General features: G+C 46.1%; 1 protein-coding gene across 10 annotated transcripts in view; it reads left to right on the forward strand.

Annotated features, from left to right (window-relative positions):
• Window positions 1-23,116, forward strand: part of TIAM1 (TIAM Rac1 associated GEF 1) — a 381,203-nt gene that overhangs the window by 320,177 nt on the left and 37,910 nt on the right. For all 10 annotated transcript variants that reach the window (XR_006608160.1, XM_045085165.1, XM_045085166.1 and 7 more), the window contains 2 exons: window positions 3,566-3,790; window positions 18,883-18,986. Coding sequence is in view for 9 of the 10 variants with exons in the window: in XM_045085165.1 (XP_044941100.1) it covers window positions 3,566-3,790; window positions 18,883-18,986 (329 nt within the window). In the remaining variant the exon portion in view is untranslated. The remainder of the gene's footprint in view (window positions 1-3,565; window positions 3,791-18,882; window positions 18,987-23,116) is intronic.

Consider the following 23,116-nt stretch of genomic DNA (forward strand, 5'->3'; position numbering starts at 1 on the left):
TTCAAACCCAAAGGCTGATTGTTATCTCTAGCAGCGCACAGACAGTGTGCCTGTTGGCGTCGGTGTGGGGGTGGGGAAATGTGCTGCCTCCACCTCAGTCACTTCCTGTTTTAGTTCTTTGAATCCAGGAACCCTGGTGTTAGATAAAAACAAATGATCATATGCTCCAGCCCACCCGCCCCTGTCGCCCTGTTCTCTGTAGATTGAAGAGTGATGGCCGTTTGGCCACCTGGGTCACGAACACCATCCTAATACCCGCTCATAGAGAGCAATGTCAAGAAAGATATTTAGGTGATAGTTTCTTGTTGTTGTTGTTGTTGTTGTTTAATGTTGAATCTGGCCTCTATGTGCGGACCTCTGATTCCTGTTTTACCTCATTCTTTTTTATTTTTTTTAAGATTTTTAAAAAATTTATTTGACAGAGAGAGAGAGATCACAAGTAGGCAGAGAGGCAGGCAGAGAGAGAGGCAGAGAGAGAGGGGGAAGCAGGCCCCCCGCTGAGCAGATGCGGGGCTCCATCCCAGGACCCTAAGATCATGACCGGAGCCGAAGGCAGAGGCTTAACCCACTGAGCCACCCAGGTGCCCCTACCTCATTCTTCATACACTGTGTTGGATGCCCATCACCTTCTAACTAAGTCTTTTATTTATTTTTGGGAGCCACCTTGGGCTTTTCGCTTGTCCTGAGCTAAGGGTTCATCCCCCTTTAATGCCCACCTATCCCTCTGCTGGATCTTGCATTGGCTGTACTTACAGAATTGACTTTTTGAACCGAAGTATGTTCTTCTAACACTTCTCTCTCTTCAGCTCGGGCCTGTCCTTCTACTGTTGGGGTCACCCGAGGCCGGGATCTCGCATCTCACCGGCTGCCATCGACGTGTTTTTCAGATGGCTGCACAGCTCAGAGCCCAGTTGAGAAAGCCACGTGCGTCTTTCTCAGCATCTTCTAGATGCTTCATTTTGCCACGGCCAGTTACAGGGATTGCTTCTGGGAAGGCCCTGGTTTTCTGTGAGCGAGAAGAGCTTTCCCTTTTCTTCTGCTGTGTATTAATGGGAATTTGCCTCTGTTGAAATAGATCCTCCCTGTGCTCGATGCTGTGCTTAATCTCCCTGAGCTCATTGTCACTTTTACTTAGGAGGAAACTGGGACTGGGAGAGATTCAGTAACGTGCCCACGGTCACCGAGCAGTTACACGGTGACATTGGGACCGAAGGACCCCGGTGGGGCACTCCGTGGCTCACTCCTGCTGGGCTGCCCACAGTCACATGTTAATACTGAGAATAAGTCCCTTAGCCAGCTGCCTAGAGTCATTTTCTAGGGCTGCTGTAATGACGACAAACTTGTGGGGGGTGCAGTGGGGGTGTGTAAAGCAACAGAAGTGTATTCCCTCCCGTTCTGGAGGCCAGAGGTCTGTGTCCTCTCGGAAGTCTCTAGGAAGAGCCCCTGCTTTCCTCCTCCAGCCGCTGGTGGCTCCGAGGGTTCCGTGGCCTCCAGCCCCCGTGGCTGCCCCTGTCTCTACATGGCCTTCTCCTTTCTGTGTGTCTTTTCAAAGGACATTGTCAGTGGGTTTAGGACCCACCAGAAAATCCAGCTTGGTCTGTCTCAAGATTGTGTATTTAATTACAACTCTGCAGATCCTGTTTCTAATAAGGCCCCATTCACAGCTTCTGGGACATGGATGTATCTTTGCGGGGGGTGGGGGTCCCCGTTTGTCCTACTACATACACACTTTGGTTCTACCATTCATAGTAAACCTGGAAGGTCTTTGAAAGAAAGAAACAAACTTGGGGCACCTGGGTGGGTCAGTCGGTTAAGTGACTGACTTTTGATTTCGGCTCTGGTTATGATCTCAGGATTGTGAGATCGAGTCCCGCTTTGGGCTCTGTGCTCAGTGTGGAGCCTGCTTGAGATTCTCTATCTCTTTCTCTTTGTCTCTCTATGCCCCTCTCTCAAAAAAACAAAAACCCAAACTCATAGATGTTTAAGTGCTTTCTTCTGTTCTTTATATCACCTCCTCTTAGATCTAAGCAAAAGGGTTGTCTCCAAGAGAAGACTTCAAAAAACCAAAAACTAGCTACCTTTCTGCATGGGGGAAATTTTGTATTTTCAACTCAAATGCCGTGATGCCAGAATCTTTTACCTAAAAATGGAGTGGTTAGCGTCCCAGAAGCCCGCCTCCATACGGGGAAAGTATTGTCCTCTCCCTGCCATCGCCTTCTCACTCAGAATATCTCTTAGAGTATCTTTTTTTTTTTTTAAAGATTTTATTTATTTATTTATTTGACAGACAGAGCTCACAAGTAGGCAGAGAGGCATGCAGAGAGAGAGGAGGAAACCAGCTTCCCGCAGAGCAGAGAGCCTGATGCGGGGCTCGATCCCAGGACCCTGGGATCACGATTCAAGCTGAAGGCAGAGGCTTAACCCACTGAGCCACCCAGGCATCCCTCTCTTGGAGTATCTTATGCTACAAGACGGATGTCAAGTAGTTTGGAAACCTGAGTACAGATGACCAGGGGGTATGACTTGGTGAACCTGGGGAGTGAGAATGTCTCTGGGGAAATACTTTCCCGTGGCCTCAGAGGTGGGATCTGTGGAATCCGCGTGGCTTCTCATTTCTGCAGCTCATTCCTTACCTTTCCCTTCACTCACTCCCTTTGTCGAGTTTGCTTTTCTACTCGAGTCTATAAAATAAGAATTGGACTCTTTTTTTCCTTCCTGGCTGAAACAATACTTCGGCTTTTTCCATGTTCTGCTCTGCCCTCTCCCTTTCTCAAACTGCTGACATGTTCTCTTAATACCAGGTTGAAATCCCCCGGGGAGGGTCCGTCACAGCCTCTTGTTCTTTGGGGTTGGGCTACTTCATGGCTGCTCCTTTGGGCCCCCAACTTCAGCAGCTCTCCCAGCGTGCTTTGCGAAAGCAGCAGAACCTTCCGGAAACTTCTGAGAGATACGCACTCCGAGGTCCTGATGTAGTTCAGCGAAGGGAGGAGGGCGTAAAATGATCCTATTTGGTTCATAGATTGTGTTGGGGATCGAGTCAGTTTCTGTGGTCGTGGCCAGAAGCGACTCCCCGCATGCTGGCTCCCAAGCTCATTCCATGGCGGTGATCAGGAGATGTTAGCGGGCTGTGCCACACGTGTGCGCTGTAGCACGTATGTGTGCAAAACTTACTAATTGCAGTAATCAGAGCATTTCTGCTTCTCCCCCCAAAACCGAGGACAGCGGCCAGAAGTAGCATTTGTGAGGAGGAATTGGCCGATGCCCAAAGCACAGAGATTTGGGAAGGAGTCAGTGGGTTTGGTCGGTATATTCAGGACAGGTAGGCATGCTGTCACATCCGTGTCCAGAACCTTCTGGAACCAAGGCCCTTGTGATCTGATGCTGGCTGTGGAGGACGAGCCCCCCCCCCCATGGACACCAGCACCGGGGCTGGGAGGCCCGTGACGCGGGAGCCCCGCGTGCCCTTTCTCGGGCCTTCTGTGCTGTCGCGATCTGACTCGTCCCCGCTGCAGCGGCTGCTTTAATGTGCGTGTGAAATGAAACATTTTCCGTCTCGCGTTGGCAGGCCTGAAGGCGGGAGATGAGATTCTCGAGATCAGTAATCGTGCTGCAGGCACCCTGAACTCCTCTGTGCTCAAAGATTTCCTCGCGCAGCCGTCCCTGGGCCTCCTGGTGAGGACCTGCCCTGAGCCCGAGGGAGGCGTGCAGCTGCTGGACTGCCCGCCTCACCGAGCCGACGGCCCCCTGGATACCAGCGAGAGCCCCCTGGCCTTCCTCAGCAGCAACCCAGGTATGGCTGCGACGTGGACTGTGCGCGGTGTGTGAGTGTGAGTGTGTGTGTGTGTGTGTATATGTGTTCCACCGGACCGGGGCCAGCAGGCCCAAGATGTGTGAGTGAGATGAGCTGCTTCCCGAAGGCGTGCTTCCTGTTAATTTCCAAGGTTCAGGGGACTCGTGTTCTCGTGAAATATGTGTCTGGTCCCCAGTCAACCTGTCCTATAGGGACAGTTTCTGCGTACCACTGGCGTTTGTTATTGTGGATCAAGTCAAATGGGTAGAGACCACTGTCTCTTGGCTGTGGATGGAGAGGACAGAGAGAGAAGGGCCAGGAGGCACTGGGGCGCTGGGGCCCAGCTCTGCCCTCCACGTCACTGTCCCCCAAACCATTTCCCTTCTGCGTGAGAGAGGCCGTAAGCTGCCCAAAGTGGACATGCATCAGAGCTCCTAAGGTCGGTTTCTCTTGGGTCCCCCCGATGTTGCGTGTGAGTGTGAGTCCACACGCAGAACCATCCCTGCCGCAGTGTTGCTCTCTCTGCTCACGGCTTTTCTCCCCATCCCTTTGTAACCTCGCGCTCCTCCTAAAAGAAGCAACCAGAATGCTACCTGCCCCTCCCTGGAAGCCTTCCTAGTAGTGGACCTACCAGAGCTAGTTCTCTCCTCTGGGTCCCTAGAACCCTCCAAAGACATCTTTCACGTGGGCCCTGATCATGTGATACTCTTCTTCCTGGCTTGTCTCTCCCTTGTCCCGGATTCGTGTCCTGGGACAAGCGCAAATCTTCTTCCTATGCTCCCACAGGGGCCCCGTCCTTGTTGGGCGAGAGTCAGTGAGTGCATCGGTCAACAGCATTGTCACTTCCTTCCTTCCCCGTGATTGTAGAATTGGGGTTGATTTTAGTAAGTTGGGGTTTTGGACTTATTTTCTTTCTAAAACTTGAGTTAAATGTAAAAAAAAAAAATCTTTAGCTTCAAAATCTGGGGGTAGGAGCTTGGATTATTCTTGCCCTGCCCATTGTTTTTCAGATTCTCTTCTGAGGTTTGGCTCCATGAGAGTAGATCGCTGGCAGAACCCTTGTGCGAGTTTGCTTTTGCTCAGTGGCTGTCGCAAGAATTTGGCAAGTTGAGGCTTCAGAAAATTGATGGCACCTATTTCCGTTGACTTCCTTGAGTCATTATGTCATTTCAGTACCCACATCCCCGTCATGTGTTTTGTTTTTTGTTTTTGTTTTTTATTTTTTTGTTTTTTAAGATTTTACTTATTTATTTGACAGAGAGATCGACACACAGGGAAAGAGAGAACACAAGCAGGGGGAGTGGGAGAAGGAGAAGCAGGCTTCCCACCAAGCAGGGAGCCGGATGTGGGGTTTGATCCCCTGACCATGCCCGGACGATCCCTGGTCACTGGGATCATGATCTGAGCCCAAGGCTGATGCTTAAGGACTGAGCCACCCAGGCGCCCCGAACCCCATGAGATTTTTAGAACAGGACTCCCACATATGCTTAATGGAGAATGGAGACCACGAAGGCTGTTCTTTTGTGTGACCACGAGATGGCAGCATCGATCCCATAAAACTCCATTCGAGGAGCGAGGTTTCTATAGTAAGACTTTGAATGAGGTCTGTTGTGTTAGGTTGGGTTGCTTAAAGGGATTTTTATAAGATCTGGATGTACATACTATGAAAGACAGGGTGCGCACAACTTTTTTTGAAAATTTTTTTTCCCTCTGAGCCCTTCCGGTGGATTATGGTTATAAAGCAGGGGTCGGCAGACTATAACCCCTCAGTCGTAGGCAACCCACAGCCTGTTTTTGTAAATAAAGTTTTATTGGGACACAGTCATGCCTGTCATTTATGTCTTGTCTCTGGCTACTTTCTCACTGCAAAGGTAGAGTTGAGTAGTAGTGACAGGGACCTGTGGTCTGAAAAGCTGAAAATACTCACCATCTGGCCCTTTACAGATAGTTTCCCTGAGAGAGTGTGACTGGAATTGCTCCCAATTGGCCCCTTTAAAGGTCATCACTATTTTAGGAGTGTTTCTTCTTTTAAAAAAATTGTGCATGTGTGTGTCTGTGTGCATTTTGGAAATTTTTATTAAAATTGTTTTACATAGGGACGCCTGGGTGGCTCAGTCATTTGAGCGTCTGCCTTCGGCTCAGGTCACGATCTCAGGGTCTTGGGATCGAGTCCCGCAATGGGCTGTCTGCTCAGCAGGGAACCTGCTTCCCCCTCCCCCTCTGCCTGCCTCTCTGCCTACTTGTGATCTCTCTCTCTCTCTCTCAAATAAATAAATAAGCAAAATCTTTAAAGAATTGTTTTACTTAAAATGTATTTGCATACAAGCATTTTAGAAATACTTGAGTATAGAATATAGACTATATATATCGTAGGTGTCCCATCTTTTATATGGCTTTTTTTTTTTAAGATTTGATTTTTATTTATTTGACAGACAGAGTTCACAAGTAGGCAGAAAGGCAGGCAGAGAGAGAGGAGGAAGTAGGCTCCCTGCTGAGCCGAGAGCCTGATGTGGGTCTTGATCCCAGGATCCTGGGATCGTGACCTGAGCCGAAGGCAGAGGCTTCAACCCACTGAGCCACGCAGGCCCCCCTATATGGTGTTTTAAACCTAACTACTGACCTTTACATACTGTGTATGACCTCCTTTAGGCCAGTCACCTTTGAAGGCCGAGTGCTAAGTCCACTGAACTGACCAGTGTTCAGAACGTGTTAAAATTTCCAGTTTGGAATCATTCTTAGAAGATTCATTGATTCCTTTGCTTTTTTTTGGTTGAACGATACGTTGGCTCTAACATTCGTTGAGTGCGGTGCTGAAAGTCATTATGGTGCGGGGCCGTGACTGTGTTCTCAGACTTCAATGTTCGCGAACGTTCTGTTTTTTAATCGGTTCACCTTTTATTATTTTGCAATGATCCAACATCCTTCAGAACAAAGTCTTCTGAGTCCAAGTCAGATCACCAGCCTGGCTCAAGACAAAAGCGAGAAAGTCAGGTCATCGTGTTAGTTTTCCTGTCAGGTCTCTAAGTTGTCTTCAGCATTAATAAGTTCCAGAAGAATTCTCAAATGCTCCAGGGCTGTCGCAGCGCAGCTGGGGTGGCTGGAGGGGGAGCCTAAGTTTTAGCCTCTCTGCCTTCTGGTTGCTACTGTTTCCTAGTTCCTGTTTAACCGTGAAAAATAAAAGAGGCAAGTAAACAGGATAAAATCACCTGAAAGATGGCTCTGTAATGAGGCCGAGATAAAGCAGCGTCTGCGGACAGCTGCGGTTAAAATAGCAAAGAAAACCACTAGCAAAATGGTACCATTGCGAGGCTGCGCTATAGCCTTAGTCTAAATTTAGAAGTAGCTAAAAATAAACATCCTGAGTGGCCAGTTTGAGGCCTGATGCAGGGACCATCTTAATGGTGGTCACAGTGCGTGATTGGCAGCCTTGACGGAGGGCCGGGCACTGTCTAAGGGCCCCGGGGGTCCTTGGGAGCCCTGACTGGTGCCTGTCCACGAAAGTCCGGCCCGGCTGCTCACTCCATCCTTCAGGCCCGAGGAGGCAGGCTTGGTCCAGTCCTGCCCTCAGAACCCTGACTGCAACAGGGAAAGAACTTTCAGGGCTGGAGCCTCTTTTTCTCATGGAAAGGTTTGTTTCCTGTCCGAAGGCATCACACCCGAGTGGCTAGGAATGGGCTCTGGGACCAGGTCTCTCGGGACTGAGTCCTGTTTTCTTTTTTATTCTAGCGTTTATCAGTTTCATCTCTCCAACCCCCCCCCCCACCCCGCCCCGGGTCCTCATGCATCAAATGGGGATATTGCCACAGTCCTATCTCTCTAAATTGTTGTGAGGATGAATTGAGTTATAAAAGTAAAGTGCTTAGGTTTTAGGAAGTGCTCGATAAATGTTACACATTCGAAGCACGATCCCTTCGGGGGACGTGAAGATTTCCTGGCTTGTAACCAGAGGCTGCTCACGTCGGATCTCACCGGTCTCTGCCTCGCCCACCCCAGTGTGCAGCGGGTAAATTACCTGATGACTACGTTTATGAATACCTTCCTTAAGTATTTTCCTCTCCCCGGAGGGGGAAAGAAATGAGAGACATCTGGGCCCCTTTTCAGAGATGCGATTCACGTGGCCTGGCCTGAGGCCTCGGGGTGCATTGTTGTGGTGGTTGCTTAGAACTCGGATTCTAACGTGCAGCGAGAACTAGGATCCACGCCCGTGGGTCAGCAACATTCCTTTGGTTGGTGGTCCCTTTTTTGTTGTCTTGGTGGAATGTTACAATCCCATGCAAATCATCCGTAGTGGTATCTGTTGATACCACGCTGTGGTCTGAGATTTTTTTTTTTTTAAGGTTTTTTATTTAAGTCATCTCTATACCTTACACGGGGCTCGAGCTCAGGACCTGGAGGTCAAGAGTCGCATGTTCCATCCGCTGAGCCAGCCAGGCGCCCCTGAGATTTCTGTAGTGCAGATCTCTTAGGTGGTGTGGAATGCATCTCCAGCCTCCTCGCTCTGTATGGCAGGGAAGCGTGGTTGCACGGGTTGCTGTGTTGGCTGAGAAAACCACAGACCTCGACCTGAGTGTTCTCTCTAAGACTCAGTTTCCCCCTGTCAGTCAGTGACCATCCATGGGTCCTTGTTGAAATCTTTCTTGAGCTACTTTGATCCTTTTTTTTTTTTTTTTTTTAAATATTTGTATACTGGCATACTGGTCAGAAAATGGAGGAAGGATGTCTAGACAAAAAGTCCCTTGAGTAACTGTTGTTATAGAAAGAACCTTGGAGAGGAGGAAGTTGCAAAACTGTTTGTGCGAGGTTTCCAGAAAGCCTCTTGAATGTTCCTGTGTGGTTTATTTTGAATACTGAGCTCATCTAGGGCTACTAATGTTGGGGGCCAGATAATTCTTTGCTGTTGTGTGGGGGGGGCCGTCCTGGGCATTGATGAGTACCAGCATTACCACAGACCACTGGAAATTAGTGAGTAGCCCCTTACCCCCAGTCAAAATACCTACATGTTGCCACATGTCCCCTGAGCAACAAAATCTCCCCCATTTGAGAGCCACTGGCCTGACTTCTCAGAAGGTAAACCTGCCTCATCCAGTTAGGGAACTAGTCACGGCGAACATCAATATAAGAAAGCAAATACAGATCTAAAGTCATTTTTAAAAGTTTCATAAAACATTTATTGAGGGAATTCCAACACAAATACCCCTTTCTGGCATCTCCCTCTCCCTCCGCCACTTTTGAGTCAAGGGAAGAGCAAAAAACAAATAAATGCTTCGTTTGAGGCCTTTCTCCCAAATGTGAATAAAACTGTTTTGGCAGAAGATTTTTTTTTTTTTTTAAAGATTTTTATTTATTTATTTGACAGAGAGGGATACGTGAGAGAGGGAACACAAGCAGGGGGAGTGGGAGAGGGAGAAGCACGCTTCCTGCCAAGCAGAGAGCCCCATGTGGGGCTCGATCCCAGGATCCTGAGATCATGACCTGAGCCAAGGCAGATGCTTATTAGCTTAATGACTGAGCCACCCAGGCGCCCCAGCTGGCAGAAGATATTGATCACTGAGGCTAATTCCTGAAGCAAAGGTATTTCAGTCATTCATTATGCAGAAGCCCACATTTTATGCAAGTTCTAAGAATCCATGCCGGTACCATGGATGGTATCTTTCCAGGGTTTCGGAATATCTGTGGTGTCGTTCATTTTAAATTCTGCCACCGAGGGCTCACATCCATTCCATTTTTATCGTGACTGAAGCTCTGCTTCATCTTCCCTAAAATTCCACCCGACCCTTTAGGGTGAAGCAGGTGCGCCCTCCTGTCCCTCACTATTCCTATAAAAATGCCAGGGCTCAGCAAGCTGAAGTTGGTTATTGTTTGAGAAATGGTGGTTCTGGAAACTGAGCCTGGGAGAGCTGGGCCTCTGCAGCCCACCCTGGCCCGTAGAGTTCAAGACCACTGGGGCCATCGTTGGGTTTGGAGAGTCAGTCCCCCCCTTGATAGACCTGAGGCACATGTGTCTGATGCCGTGGAACCCTGCAGTCTGTTTAGAGTGCCCAGCTCCCTCCTGCAGGAAGTAGATTAAGCAGTGTTTGTTGTAACAGGAAAAGCTTCTGTGACAGCGGGGAGAGGCGAAGGCACCTTGGTCAGGGAAGGAATGGTTGGGCGCGCCACACGGACAGCATTTTGATCGGCGGGCAGGGTGTGCTTCCCTACCTGTTCTGTTCCAGACTGCTGTTCCATGCAGACTGTCTGGAGCCTGATTCTGAAAACAAGACAAGCAGGCCAAAGGGAGAGGCAGCAGGGAAAGAGGAACCACACAGATTTATCTCCCTACAAATAAATATGGGCCCGTCCTTCAGAGCTCGACGTCTCATAGATACCAGGAGCACAGGGTCCTCTGTTGATAAAATGTGGAACTGTGTGCATTTTGTAAACTGTCTGGGTTTTGTGCCTTTGTCATAGAGCACCTGGCCTGCTTCCTGAGGCCCTGCTGGGGCCAAAGCCCTGGTCTTCACTTCCAGCTGCACTGGGTCGCTGACACCCGTCAGATCCTGTGAGGGGGGAGAAATGCTTGAGAATGTGAGAGCCTCCATCGGCATATTTTTAAAGAACACGAATAAACCTTACATTATTTCACTTTCACGACCAAGTAACTGAATCAGTAATGCCTATCTCTGTAGTTTTTGTGGATTTAAAAATTTCTCTCCATAGAGAAAGAGATGCTGAGATTTTGTGAAATTTGGCTGGAAAGATGTTATTTGCTATGTTAAAGTTGGAGGGTTTTTTCCATCGTCTATATTAAGCTCTCTCTGATTCTTTGTTCTTTCTTTATAATTATTTTTGTTTCTTAGGTTTGTTGTGGAGAGGGTGTTTGTGCTGATCTTATATATATTATGAAGTGTTTCTGTGGAATTCTTAATAGGACAATAAGAAGACTGAAAAGCAAAATAAAATCCTTTCCTAGTGACTAAATTTCATTTCAGCTTGATGTTTTTATTGGCAATAACTAACTTTTTCTTGCCCTTCCCCACCCCAGCCCTCAAATCACTTTTTTCCTCACAGAGATTTAAACTCAGGCATTAATCAAGGCTTTCAGAGAATCAGTGTTCTAATCGGTTCTTCTTTGGCAACGTTTGAATCGGAGAATCCACTTATTTAATAACCATTGTTAAGGCAGCTCGTGAGTGAAAGAATTTTATCTTCTTTAAGTCCTGAGTGGAATTGGAGGGAGTCAGGGGGAATGTGTCTCCACCGAGTAAATTAAAGAGAAATCTAAATGTCAGGCATCGATGTGTCTGTCCTGCCGGTGGTGAGTGGGACGTGCTAGCGGCAAAGGTTCCTTGATCCCAAGACCATTACTGTGACGAGAAAACCAGTCTGAACAGTGAAGAAACCATCAGACCTGTTTACAAAACGCGTGTTATTTGTGGTACCCGTGGATGTGGCCAGGAAGTCCTGTCTGGCCGAGCCTCAGCCCTGCTCTGTGTGTCCTTGTCCTCTGGGGCTGCTCCCCCTCCCCCCAACACCTCCACACCCCCTACACCCTTTCCCCACTCCAGTCTGTCCTTTGTCTCTTCAGATTTGACCCCGCTTCCTTGTGCTTCCAAAATGGCGGCCGGGCCCGTGCTCTGTGCTGTGCTGGACATTGTGCAAAAGGTGGGGACGGGGTGGAGGTGAGGCCGTGGTTCCCTTGCTCTGACCACTTCGTCAGCCACCTCTCGGCCTTGTCTGCGGCTTTTCCATCTCTCTGACGGTGAGCAGAGCCATGTTTGCGCAGGCGTCCTGGTGAGGAAAGGGGCACAGCTCCCTCCTGGACAAAGAGGAGGATTTCTTCAGTGTCTCCTGTTAGAGGAAAGTGTCGTGTAGTGCAGAGCGTGGGGAGCTGCATTGAGGTTGCCAGAAACTCTGCAGTGTTGTTCCACCAGATTCGTAGGCTAGGGGGCCTTCCGAGAAGCTGTCAGTCTGTCTGGCTTTCTTTGATGGCTAAATGCCCCCGCACCCATTTATTGGTTATCTTCTGCTAAGTATCAGACCACCTCAAGACAATCATTCTGTTTGCGCATTCTTTTGGGCTGGGTGCTTGCTCTGCTGCCCTTCTGTGGAGTCGCTCATGTGGCTGTGTCATCCGGTGGCTCGACCGGGGCTGGATCGAGACGGCCTTGCTTGCATGTTTGGTGCTTGGTTGAGTGGACCCCCACCCCCCGCCTGAGGACTCTCATCCTCAGGAGGCTAGCTTGTGGTTTCTTTGCATGATGAGTGCAGAGGTCCTAGAGGTGAAACCAGAAACTGCAGGGATGCTTGCAGTCTTAGCCTGGAATTCGTGTCTCCCCATCTATGTCACATTCTGTTGATTGAAGCAAGTCACAAGGCCAGCCAGTTCATGGGGTGGAGGAAAAGTACCACAAAAATCTGTGCCCAGAGGGTTGGGTAGAATTATTACTTTGCAAACTGTCTTCCACAAGCTACATTGCTTGTTCTCTTTCTTATTTTATTAATTTTTGTCTTCAGCTAAGGGCAGAAGCATTGGAGTGGAAAAGAATACATGCTTTAGAATCAGACAGACCGGAGCACCTGGGTGGCTCAGTCAGTTGAGTGTCTGCCTTCAGCTCGGGTCATGACCTCAGGGTCTTGGGATCGAGTCCCACATGGGGCTCCCTGCCCAGTGGAGAGCCTGCTTTTCCCTCTCCCTCTGCCCCTCCCCTGCTCATGCTCTTTCTGTCTCTCTCAGATGAATAAATAAAATCTTTTTTAAAAAAATGAATTGTACATCCCTACAGATACTGATTTGTAGAACTTCCCTTATATTCTAAAAATTAACATTTTTGCTAGTTATACGTTGAAGATAACTTTAATCAGTATGTGTCTTGTGGCTTTTGACAAAGAAGAGTTTTTAATTTTAATAAAATATGATGTTTTTGTCTCATATGATTTGTACTTTTTATTTCTTATTTAAGAAACCCTTCTCTTGCCTAAGGTAACAGACGTTGTCTTCTATATTTTTTTGTGAAAGATTTTATACTTTGGGCTATTCACATGCTTCTGATTTATACCTCCCAGGTACTGATTTTTGTGAATGGTGTATGTTACGGTGCAACTGTATATTTTTCCATCTAATTAATTACTGTCATAACAACGTTTATCAGATATACCAGTCCTTTCCCTGGGATCTGCAATGGCATATCTGCTGTATGTCAGGAGGCAGGAAGGTGGTTTCTGGGCTTTTTTTTTCTTTTTTTTTTTTTTAGATTTTATTTATTTATTTGACAGAGAGAGAGAGAGAGAGAGAGAGAGCACAAGCAGGAGAAGCTGCAGGCAGAGGGAAAGGGAGAAGCAGACTCCCTACCGAGCAGGGAGCCTGATGTGGGGCTGGATCCCAGGACTCTGGGATCATGACTTGAGCCAAAGGCAGATGCTTAACCCACTGAGCCACCTGTTTCTGGTCTTTCTTTTCTGTTAGCCTTTTCCCTTACTCATTCTCCATTGCTTTAAGGATTCTTTGGTGTTTGTTGAGACTTATGTTGTGGTCTGATGTGTAGCCTGTTTGCAGATATTGCTGATCTTTGGGGAAAATGTACATTCACAAGTTCTTAGGAGCAGTGTTTGAAATATATTCATGGATCAAGCTTAATAACGATCGATACATTTTCATATTGTGACTAAACCTGCTTTGTCTGACATCTCTCAAGTTTTCTTTAGGTTGGCCGACTATGTTTCCTCCTCCATTTACTTTTATTCTCCTATGTCTTTGTGTTTAGATCTCTTTCTTGTATATCGCTTGTAGGTAAGGCTTTATTTTTTATCATCTTGGGTTTTTAATCTAAACATAAAGTTTAAGTATCAAATTTAGTTCACTTTTCATTTATTTAGAAGATCCATGTCTTTTGACTCGTTTCTATCCCATCATTTTGCTGGCTTTGTCTTTGCTTGTTTTTTTCTTTTCTTTCCAGTCCTCTTTGGGCTTGGATTTCTAAATTTCACTCTCGGTTTTATATAATCTAATTCTGTTTTAGTGGTCGCCCTTAAGATGTTAGTGTGATTTCTACCATAACAAAGACCCAGGTCAGTCTTTTTACTTCCCTCTTGAAGCATAAAATGGCCATGAAATCTTTAAATAGGATCACTTACATCACTGTTTTAGTTGCGTCTTTTTGTGACTTACAAAGCCCCCCTCCCCAACCTTTTTTGGAGTGTGTGGGGTGTTATTTTACAAGCTAAGACTTGCACATGCGTATATCAGCTCTTTACTATTTTATTGTATATTAGATTGTGTGTGCGTGAGTATGTGTGTGTGTGTTCCCAGCTGAAGTACAAACATACCCTATTTTATTGTGCTTTGTGGATATTGTGTTTTATAAATTTGAGAATTTGTGGCAACCCTGCCCTGAGCAAGTCTGTTTTTGTACCACATTTCCAACAGCATTTGCTTACTTTGTGCCTCTTTGTCACATTTTGGAAATTCTTGCAATATTTTAGGCTTTTTTTTACTATTATTTGTATGGTGATCAGTGACCAGTGATTATGACTTGCTGGCAGCTCAGGTGACTAGTATTTTTTAGCAATAAAGTATTTTTAAACTAAGGTACGTACTTTTGGGGACACCTGACTGGCTGAGTTGATGGGGTGTGCGACTCTTGATCTCAGGGTTGTATGTTAGAGCCTCATGCTGGGTGTAGAGGTTATTTAAAAACAAAATCTTAGGGGCACCTGGGTGGCTCAGTCAGTTAAGCATCTGCCTTCAGCTCAGGTCATGATCCTGGGGTCCTGGGATCGAGCCCCGCATTGGGCTTCCTGCTCAGTGGGAAGTCTGCTTCTCCCTCTCCCACTCCCCCTGCTTGTGTTCCCTCTTTCGCTGTCTCTCTGTTAAATAAATAAATAAATAAAATGTTTTTTTTTTTTAAAATCTTAAAAAAAAGATACGTACTTTTTTTTTAGACCTAAGGCTGTTGCACATTTAATAAGACTGCAATGTGGTATAAACATAACTTTTACAAGCACTGGGGAACCAAAAAATTCATTTGACTTGCTTTGCTGTGATAGTGACTACATTGCAGTGGTCTGGAACCCAATGCACAGCATCTCCCAGGTGTGCCTGTATGTCCTTTTAGAGAGTTTTTTAGGGAGGTTCTGTTTATAGCAAACTTTCTCACTCTCTTTCTCAGAGAACATTATATTCTTCTTATCGAATATTTTAGCTGGCAACACAATTCTGTGTTGGTAGTTTTAGCATTTGAAGGTTTCTGTGGTTTAGGGAGGTCTTGTCTTCAGATAGACCTTTTTATTCTTTCTTGAACTTTTATTTTTATCTTTTTAAAATTGTCTTAAACTTTTTTTTCCTATTATTTGGAGAATACTTTATTAGTTTCTGTAATCAAACCCATGTAGATAAGACCTTACATATTTAATACAATGCATTACCCCTGTACAAATGGAAAAAATTATGTTTAACGTTTAGAGACCAATATGGTTGTTACTTTCTGTACAATGCCAACCCAACACCGTACAACTGGGATACTTTTTCCAAAGTTGACAGCACAGCTCAAGTTTCCAAATTTATAGTTTTATCTTTTATCTGTTGAGTGCTTTTTATGTTTTTAATTAATTATTTGTTTATTTGAAAGACAGCATGAGCAGGGTAGAGGGGAAGAGGGAGAGGGAGAAGCAGACTCCCCACTGAGCAGGGAGCTCGATCCCAGGACCCCGAGATCATGATCGGGGCTGAAGGCAGACACTTAACCAACTGAGTCATCCAGAGGCCCCTTGGATTTTTTTTTTTTTTTTTAAGATTTATTTATTTATTTGGGGCACCAGTGTAGCTCTGTCAGTTAAGCATCTGCCTTTGGCTCAGGTCGTGATTCCTAAGTCCTGGAATCGAGTTCTGCGTCATGCTTTCTCTCTCTCTCTCTCAAATAAATAAATAAATAAAATCTTTTAAAAATTGTTTATTTATTTGATAGAGAGACAGGGAGAACAGGGGTAGGGGTGGAGGGAAGGGGAGGGAGGGTCAAGCAGACTCCACACTCAGTGCAGAGCGTGATCTGGGACTTGATCTCACGACCCTGAGATCATGATCTGAGATAATGACCTGAGCCAAAATCAAGGGTCAGACACTTAACTGACTGAGCCACCCAGGTGTCCCCCTATTGAGTGTTTTATTTGAGTGGTTATAGTTATCATTTTGAAAATTCCATTAATTTATCTAATCTTTTAGGAAGTTATCTCTTTTCTTGTTCCTTCTTAAAAAATTTTTTTTGGCTGTACTTGACATTCTATATCTGATGACTACGGCACCATTCCTTGGGAGTCTTATTCTGTTGTTTCTTGTGTCTGCTGCTTCTCACTCGTGGGGACCTAGTTCTTCCTGGGTTTTATGATACTGGATTATGGATTTGTATTTGATCAAGATTTATCTGTGGGCATTGTATGATACCATCATTAAGTGTGAATTCCTCCAGAGGGATTTTGATTATGTCTTTGCTGCAGCCTTTGGAATACAAATCTACAACAATTTTAAGGCAGTTTTTCATCTTGAGTGTCATGGATGAAATGTTTGTGTCCTGCCAAAATCCATATATTGAAGCCTTGAGCCCCGATGTGATTGTTCTTGGGAGTTGCGGTCTTTGGGAGGTGATTACGTGAGAATAGACCCCCACAATGGGATCTGTGTCCCTGTAAGGAGACAGAAAGAGTGGAGCTCACTCATTCCTCACACGCTCAAGGGAAATGTCATGTGAGAACACAGGGAGATGGTGGCCTTCCACCAGTCCTCTGCCAGGACTGAATCTGCCAGCCCCTTGACCTTGGACTTCCATCCTTCAGAACTGAGAGAGCGAGAAGTGTCTGTCATTTAAGCCACCACATCTGTGGTCTTTTGTTAACAGCAGCCCAAGCAGACCAAGGTGTGGAGTCTCCTGGATGAGTCTCGAACACCCGGGGGGGGGGGGGGGGGGGCGGGGTCAGCCTGTGGTTGTCACCTTTGGCGACCCCTCCCCCGCCTTGTTCCCTCCCGGCTCTTCTGTCCTAGAGTGTGGGCAGAATCAGACAAGCTTCCTTTCCCTAGTTTGCTGCCTCCTCCCTCCTCCCCTCCTCTCCCCTCCTCTCCCCCTCCCTTCCCTTCCTCTAATGAATACTTTTTTCTTTTATCATTTTACATCTTTTTAGACCAAGGGTGTGGCCCTTCCTGGCAACCATATGAATGTGGGAGAATCAGTTCTAAATCTCCAGCCCTTACCGACCGGACGCCTGTTTTCAGTATCAATGTCTTTACAGTTGAAACCAGAGTCTCCAGGGCACGGGTTCCCAAGCCGGGATGGGGCTGCTGTGGGGAAATGATGTGTGGGTGTATTTTTCTTAGCGCAGAGACTGGGGGGTGCTTATTGTATTTACTGCCACCGAGTGTTTGTATTTATAGCCACCGAGAACTAAGCTTCTTTCTTTAACTGCTACTACCATATGATAGAGGGAGCAAGTTACTAGAAAATCCTAGAGCCGGGGGCACCTGGGTGGCACAGTCAGTCGGGCATCCGACTCTTGGTTTCTGCTCAGGTCGTGACCGCAGGATCGTGGGAATAAGCTCTGTGCTGGTCTCTGTGCTCGGCGCGGGAGTCTGCTTGTGATTCTCTCTCTCCCTCTCCCTTTGCCTCTTCCCACCGTGCAGTCCCCGCCCCCCAATAAATAATAAATCTTAAAAAAAAAAAAAAAGAAAAGAAAAGAGAGAAAAAGAAAATTCTAGAACCAGAGCAAAAGGAGGACAGGACATGGGTGGAAAGTTCCATCGGTTGTATTCCCTTCATTGGTGCTTCATTGCAGAGCAGGACAGGGGACTGAAGGATGCAGCGTTGGAGCCCCAGTGTGTGCGTAGAGGTCAGCTTCCTCCCTGTTTTATGGCCAACTTTGAATCCGAACAGAAAGTGATGCCAAGCAGAGGATGACTCTGATAGTGTCACTGGAGAAGGTAGCCTGTTCGCAAACAGGTTTTCATCCAAAGAGTCAGAAAGTGGCTCCTTCTCTCTGGTTCTTCTGTCTTGCCCGTCTGTATCGCAGTGATGTCGTCCCTGATCTGGGTTTGTAAATGTCTTGGAGTCTCGCTAGTCCACGCGTGGTCCATGCACAGTATTGACTGGTCTCATCTTGGGGCTTGTAAGAAATACGGAAGTTTCTCCAGCCCCGAACCTGTTGAATCTGGATCTGCAGAGCGTAATCCCCTGAGTTTAGATGTTCTTTACATTTGAGAAGCCCGACAGAGGATGGTGACTGTGATGTTCTTTTCCTTCACCTTTGCATGGAATATGGTGGGAAGTATGGAAGTCTGGTGTTAACGTTTACAGCTTGCCAGACTTTTGCAAATACAGACCTCACACACGCTAGGACTGAATGTTTATTGTCCTTGGGTCCACCTCCAAATACCATCACGTGGAGGTCAGGGCTTCAACATATAATACAGGTATGCATCAGAAAATTTATTTATTTATTTATTTATTAAAGATTTATTTATTTATTTATTTGACAGAGAGAGAGAGAGGAGGAAGCAGGCTCCCCTTGAGCAGAGAGCCTGATGCGGGACTCGATCCCAGGACCCTGAGATCATGACCTGAGCCGAAGGCAGCGGCTTAACCCACTGAGCCACCCAGGCGCCCCGAAAATTTATTTGTTTTTAAAGATTTTATTTATTTATTTGACAGACAGAGAGATCCCAAGTAGGTAGAGAGGCAGGCAGAGAGAGAGGAGGAAGCAGGCTCCTCACAGAACAGAGAGCCTGATACGGGGCTCGATCCCAGGACCCTGGGATCATGACCTGAGCCAAAGGGAGAGGCTTTAACCCACTGAGTCACCCAGGCCCTCCTAAAATTTAAAAAAAAAAAAATAATAATAAATAAATAAATATATATATATATATATATATATATATACACACTGTCATATAAAAATAACAGTAGTAACAATAAACACAGCAACACACGTACTGAGCCAAGATCGTGGAGCTCACACTTGGAGGGTCTAACAGTGTATACACGTGTCGGGGGCCTGACCCTGGGCCCCCCTTGCACAGGCCTGGCGTTTGGCAGTTTCTCTCCATGTGACCCATATTTTCTTCCGATTTCATATTGCAGGACACGGGCTCTGTAGCGAGCAGGGCAGTAGCGCCGAGACCGCTCCGGAGGAGACCGAGGGGCCGGACTTGGAATCCTCAGATGAAACCGATCACAGCAGCAAGGTGAGAGATTCTCATTTTCACGTCCCACTGTGTCGAGCCCCCGAAGAGTCACAGCTAACACGTCACCTTTGCAGCTGTGTGTGGTTAGAAGGCCTCTCCATAGGACCGGGCGCTTTCACCTCTGAGATGTCACTAAGATACGAAATCCCAATTACAGCCTCGGTAACCAGCCGATACGTGCGAATACAGGGCAGAAAGCAGCTCTGATGAGTTCACATCTCGACTCCCCTGTTTTCCTCTTACATTTCCATTTGTTTTGGAAGAAATAGCATCCAAAATGTGTGTGGCTGGGCCAGATAGACTTTCTTGCCATGCATGGTTTCTATATGATCTGTGTTCGGTTCTCGTAAAACGTGAGCGGTTTTTACACGAATGAGGAAGAAACGGTCCTTTTCTTCTTTCATACAGCATGTCCCTCCGTTGTTCGAGTTCTGTGAGAAAGCCCTTCTTCTCACTCTTTGGTGGAAGGCCATGAATTTGTTTTCTGTAATTCATCACACTTTTATCCCCCTTCAAAAGAGTTCTGTGGTTCCGTAGCCTGTTCTCAGCGCACTCTCCAAAGTACGACAGTTTAAAAACTTGGTGTTACCTTCATGCAAAGACCCTTCCCCAGCAAAAGTAATTGTACGTGATTCTGTTTCTTTTTTTTTTTTTTTTCAGATTTTATTTATTTATGAAAGAGAAAGAGCATGAGCAGGGGGGAGGGGCAGAGGGAGAAGCAGGCTCCCTGCTGAGTAGGGAGCCCAGTGTGGCTCCATCCCAGGACCCTGAGATCAATGACCTGAGCCGAAGCCACCCAGAGGCCCCGCGTGATTCTGTTTCTGTATTTATTCAGCTTTCCCAGTGTTGCTGACATACATATGTGGTACCCTCTACCCACCTTTCTTTGGTTTGACATTTTACCACTTTCTCTGATCAAATCGTGTAACTTGAAATTATACCTTTGTTTTCCCTTTTGTAGTGTCAGGGTGGTTCTTGCCTTTGCCCAGTGATTGGATGATGGGGTGGGCGGGGGTGTCAAATAACATGACTTAGGAGAGCATGTTGGTCATGGAAATACGCTATTCAAATATGAACGATTCTTTTAAAAGCGCGCCTACGCTTGACTATCTTCAGCATCACGTTTACCCCAGGTGTGTTTCTTTGATCATCATAGATAGGATCACCCTTCTCTGTGTCCTAAGTTGAGCACAGGATAAAATTTAATATTTGAGAGTAATTTTGATAATTATAAAAGGCTTTAATATTGTTGGTGGTTAATTAAAACACAGATGAATGGAAATGTACACATTTCATTTAAAGCCAAAAGAGACAAGCAGAAACTTGCTTAAACTTACCTTTTAGGTGTGTGGCCCTTACTTTACTTTTAGGCACTTGGGGGAGGGACAGGCCCCCTCCAGAGAAATTCAGTATTTCCAAACTGAGGTAAGATACTTGCAAGGGTATTTATTAAGTCATTTTGTTATTGAACTTAAAAATGTTAATTCTCGGTTTTTAATTTAATTTAGGAGTACAGCTATTTTTCCTATACCTAAAACCTTTATTTCTGAATACTTTTTAAGCTGGGTCATTTTTACCTCACTGTAATAGGCCAGTGTTCTCATTCCTTGTGGATTGTGAGATTGTTTTCATTTGAAATTTTGTGAGTCATGAGGTCCTAAATAGGGTCCTCTATAATATTCGGTCTGGCAGCAGAGAGGAAGGAGGCGGCCCCAGAGTTTTGCTGAACTGCCCTTGGATACCTTTCTGGCTTTGTGGTTCTTTCTCCAGAGAACAGGTCTAAAGCACATCTGGAGCAGACAGGGTCAGACGCAGGGACAGAACACCGTGTCCCTGAATTTCACCGTGGAAATGCATGGTGGCTCTCGCAAAACAAAATGTCTTCAAAATTGTCGTTGACAAGTTTGGGTGATGATCAGTACTTTTTTTTTTTTTTTTTAAGATTTTATTTATTTATTTATTTATTTGTCAGAGAGAGAGAGAGAGAGAGATTGAGAGAAGGTGCACAAGCAGGCAGAGAGGCAGGCAGAGGCAGAGAGAGAGAAGCAGGCTCCCCACTGAGCAAGGAGCCCGGTGTGGGACTCCATCCCAGGACCCTGGGATCATGACCTGAGCTGAAGGCAGGGGCTTAACCCTCTGAGCCACCCAGGTGTCCTGATGATCAGTACTTTAAAAGCTAGTACAGTGACCTGCGCTAAAACCATCAGTTTGTTTCATTTTCACTAGTTTGGGGAGCACTGATTCTGTACCCAAAAATACTCCCTAGTTTTGGTTGGACTCACATTTTATCTTCTTTATTTGAACTGCTTTGTCATGCAGCCCAAGTTAGTTAACTAAATTGTCCTTCATTGAGTTAATGTCTCACTTTGGATATTTGGAAGCAAAAACTTAAATTGAGCAGATGGTTCTTGGAGTCTGGGTCCTACTACATTTTTTTTTTTTTAAGATTGTATTTATTTGAGAAAGAGAGCTGGCAGGGAGGGGCAGAAGCAGAGGGAGAGGGAGAAGCAGACTCTCTGTTCCCAGGACCCTGGGATCATGACCTGAGCTAAAGGCAGGTGCTTGATGGACTGAGCCACCCAGGCACCGCGCCTCTATCCCCCACCGCACACCACTGTGTATTCTTTTTTTTTTTTTAAGATTTTATTTATTTATTTGACAGAGAGAGATTACAAGTAGGCAGAGACGCAGGCAGAGAGAGAGGAGGAAGCAGGCTCCCTGCTGAGCAGAGAGCCCGATGAGGGACTCGATCCCAGGACCCTGAGATCATGACCTGAGCCGAAGGCAGCAGCTTAACCCACTGAGCCACCCAGGCGCCCTACACCACTGTGTATTCTTAGTAGTGAATGAGAGCTAACACTTACTCAGTATCTTGTATATGTTGGGCACTATTCATATTAACTTATCTCATCCTCACAATACCTCTCAGAGAGAAATACTATTACTCCCTCTATTTCATAGGTAATGACATTGGAACAGAGAGGTTAGCAACTCAGCGAAAGTCACACAGCTCTGAGATGGCAAAACCAGGCCTCATGTTGTTACTACTAAAACTAACCTTCTGGCCAGATTGGTTAAAGTCTGGTGTTAAATACCAGGTTTCGGGAAAATGAAGAATCAATTAGTGCACCATGTCAGTCAATTAGACATGTACTCATGAACCACTTACATATTTTCTTAATGCATAACCCTTCTGGGTGTACTTCTTTTATGATTTAAAGTAAGAGCGAGCACATATCTTGAATTTCTTGATCAAGATTAAATATTTTTTTAAGATTTTACTTATTTATTTGACAGACAGAGATCACAATTAGGCAGAGAGGCAGGCAGAGAGAGAGGGGGAAGCAGGCTCCCCGCAGAGCAGAGAGCCCGATGTGGGGCTGGATCCCAGGACGCTGGGATCATGACCTGAGCCAAAGGCAGAGGCTTTAACCCACTGAGCCACCCAGGCGCCCCAAGATTAAATATTTTTTGACACATCTCCTAGATCAGTCATTTTTCTTGAGAACAAACCGCACATTAATTTTTAAGTCACGAGCTGCCTATAGCCAAGGAAGGAGGATTTAGCCTTACTTTGAATGCACGTAGAAGTAAATAAATAGTAAAAGTAAATAAAGCAGACGGATCAAGGACTGAAATGAAATAAGCAATCTTTTTTTTTTTTTTTTAATTCTCTGCTGTATCTGGGAGGCCTGTTGATTTTTTTTGTTTAATATTTTTGCTCTTCTTCCTAAATGAGTTGCTTTATGAAGTCATGGGCAGAATTAAGAGAATGCAGGTTGGAGCGTTATGTGCTTTTTGACTTTTTTTTTAATAGTAGCTTTTGCTTCTCCCAGCCTTTTGGGGTTCTGCAAGGAGGTAATTGCAGGCTTGCTGAGAGAGCATTGGTGGCCCTGGAAAGTGGCATCTGTGGGGGTGGGGGTGGGGCTCCCACCCTGCTGGGGCAGTCTAGCAGCCTTTCTCTTTGTGAGCTACCTCCTTCCTCTTGTGACTGTGGGTGACAGCCTCCAAGGGGCCTCCTCCACTCTGGTCACTTGTTTCTCTGCTTCTAATCGAAAACTCTTGTCTCTGGAAATGAATGCTAATGAGCTCCCGGCTGTCCTGTTCTGCATTCCAGGCCCCCTGGCAGC

Source organism: Mustela putorius, unplaced genomic scaffold (assembly GCF_011764305.1).
Source record: "Mustela putorius furo isolate JIRA1106 unplaced genomic scaffold, ASM1176430v1.1 tig00000832_pilon_pilon_pilon, whole genome shotgun sequence".
In the NCBI taxonomy this organism is placed as follows: domain Eukaryota; kingdom Metazoa; phylum Chordata; class Mammalia; order Carnivora; family Mustelidae; genus Mustela; species Mustela putorius.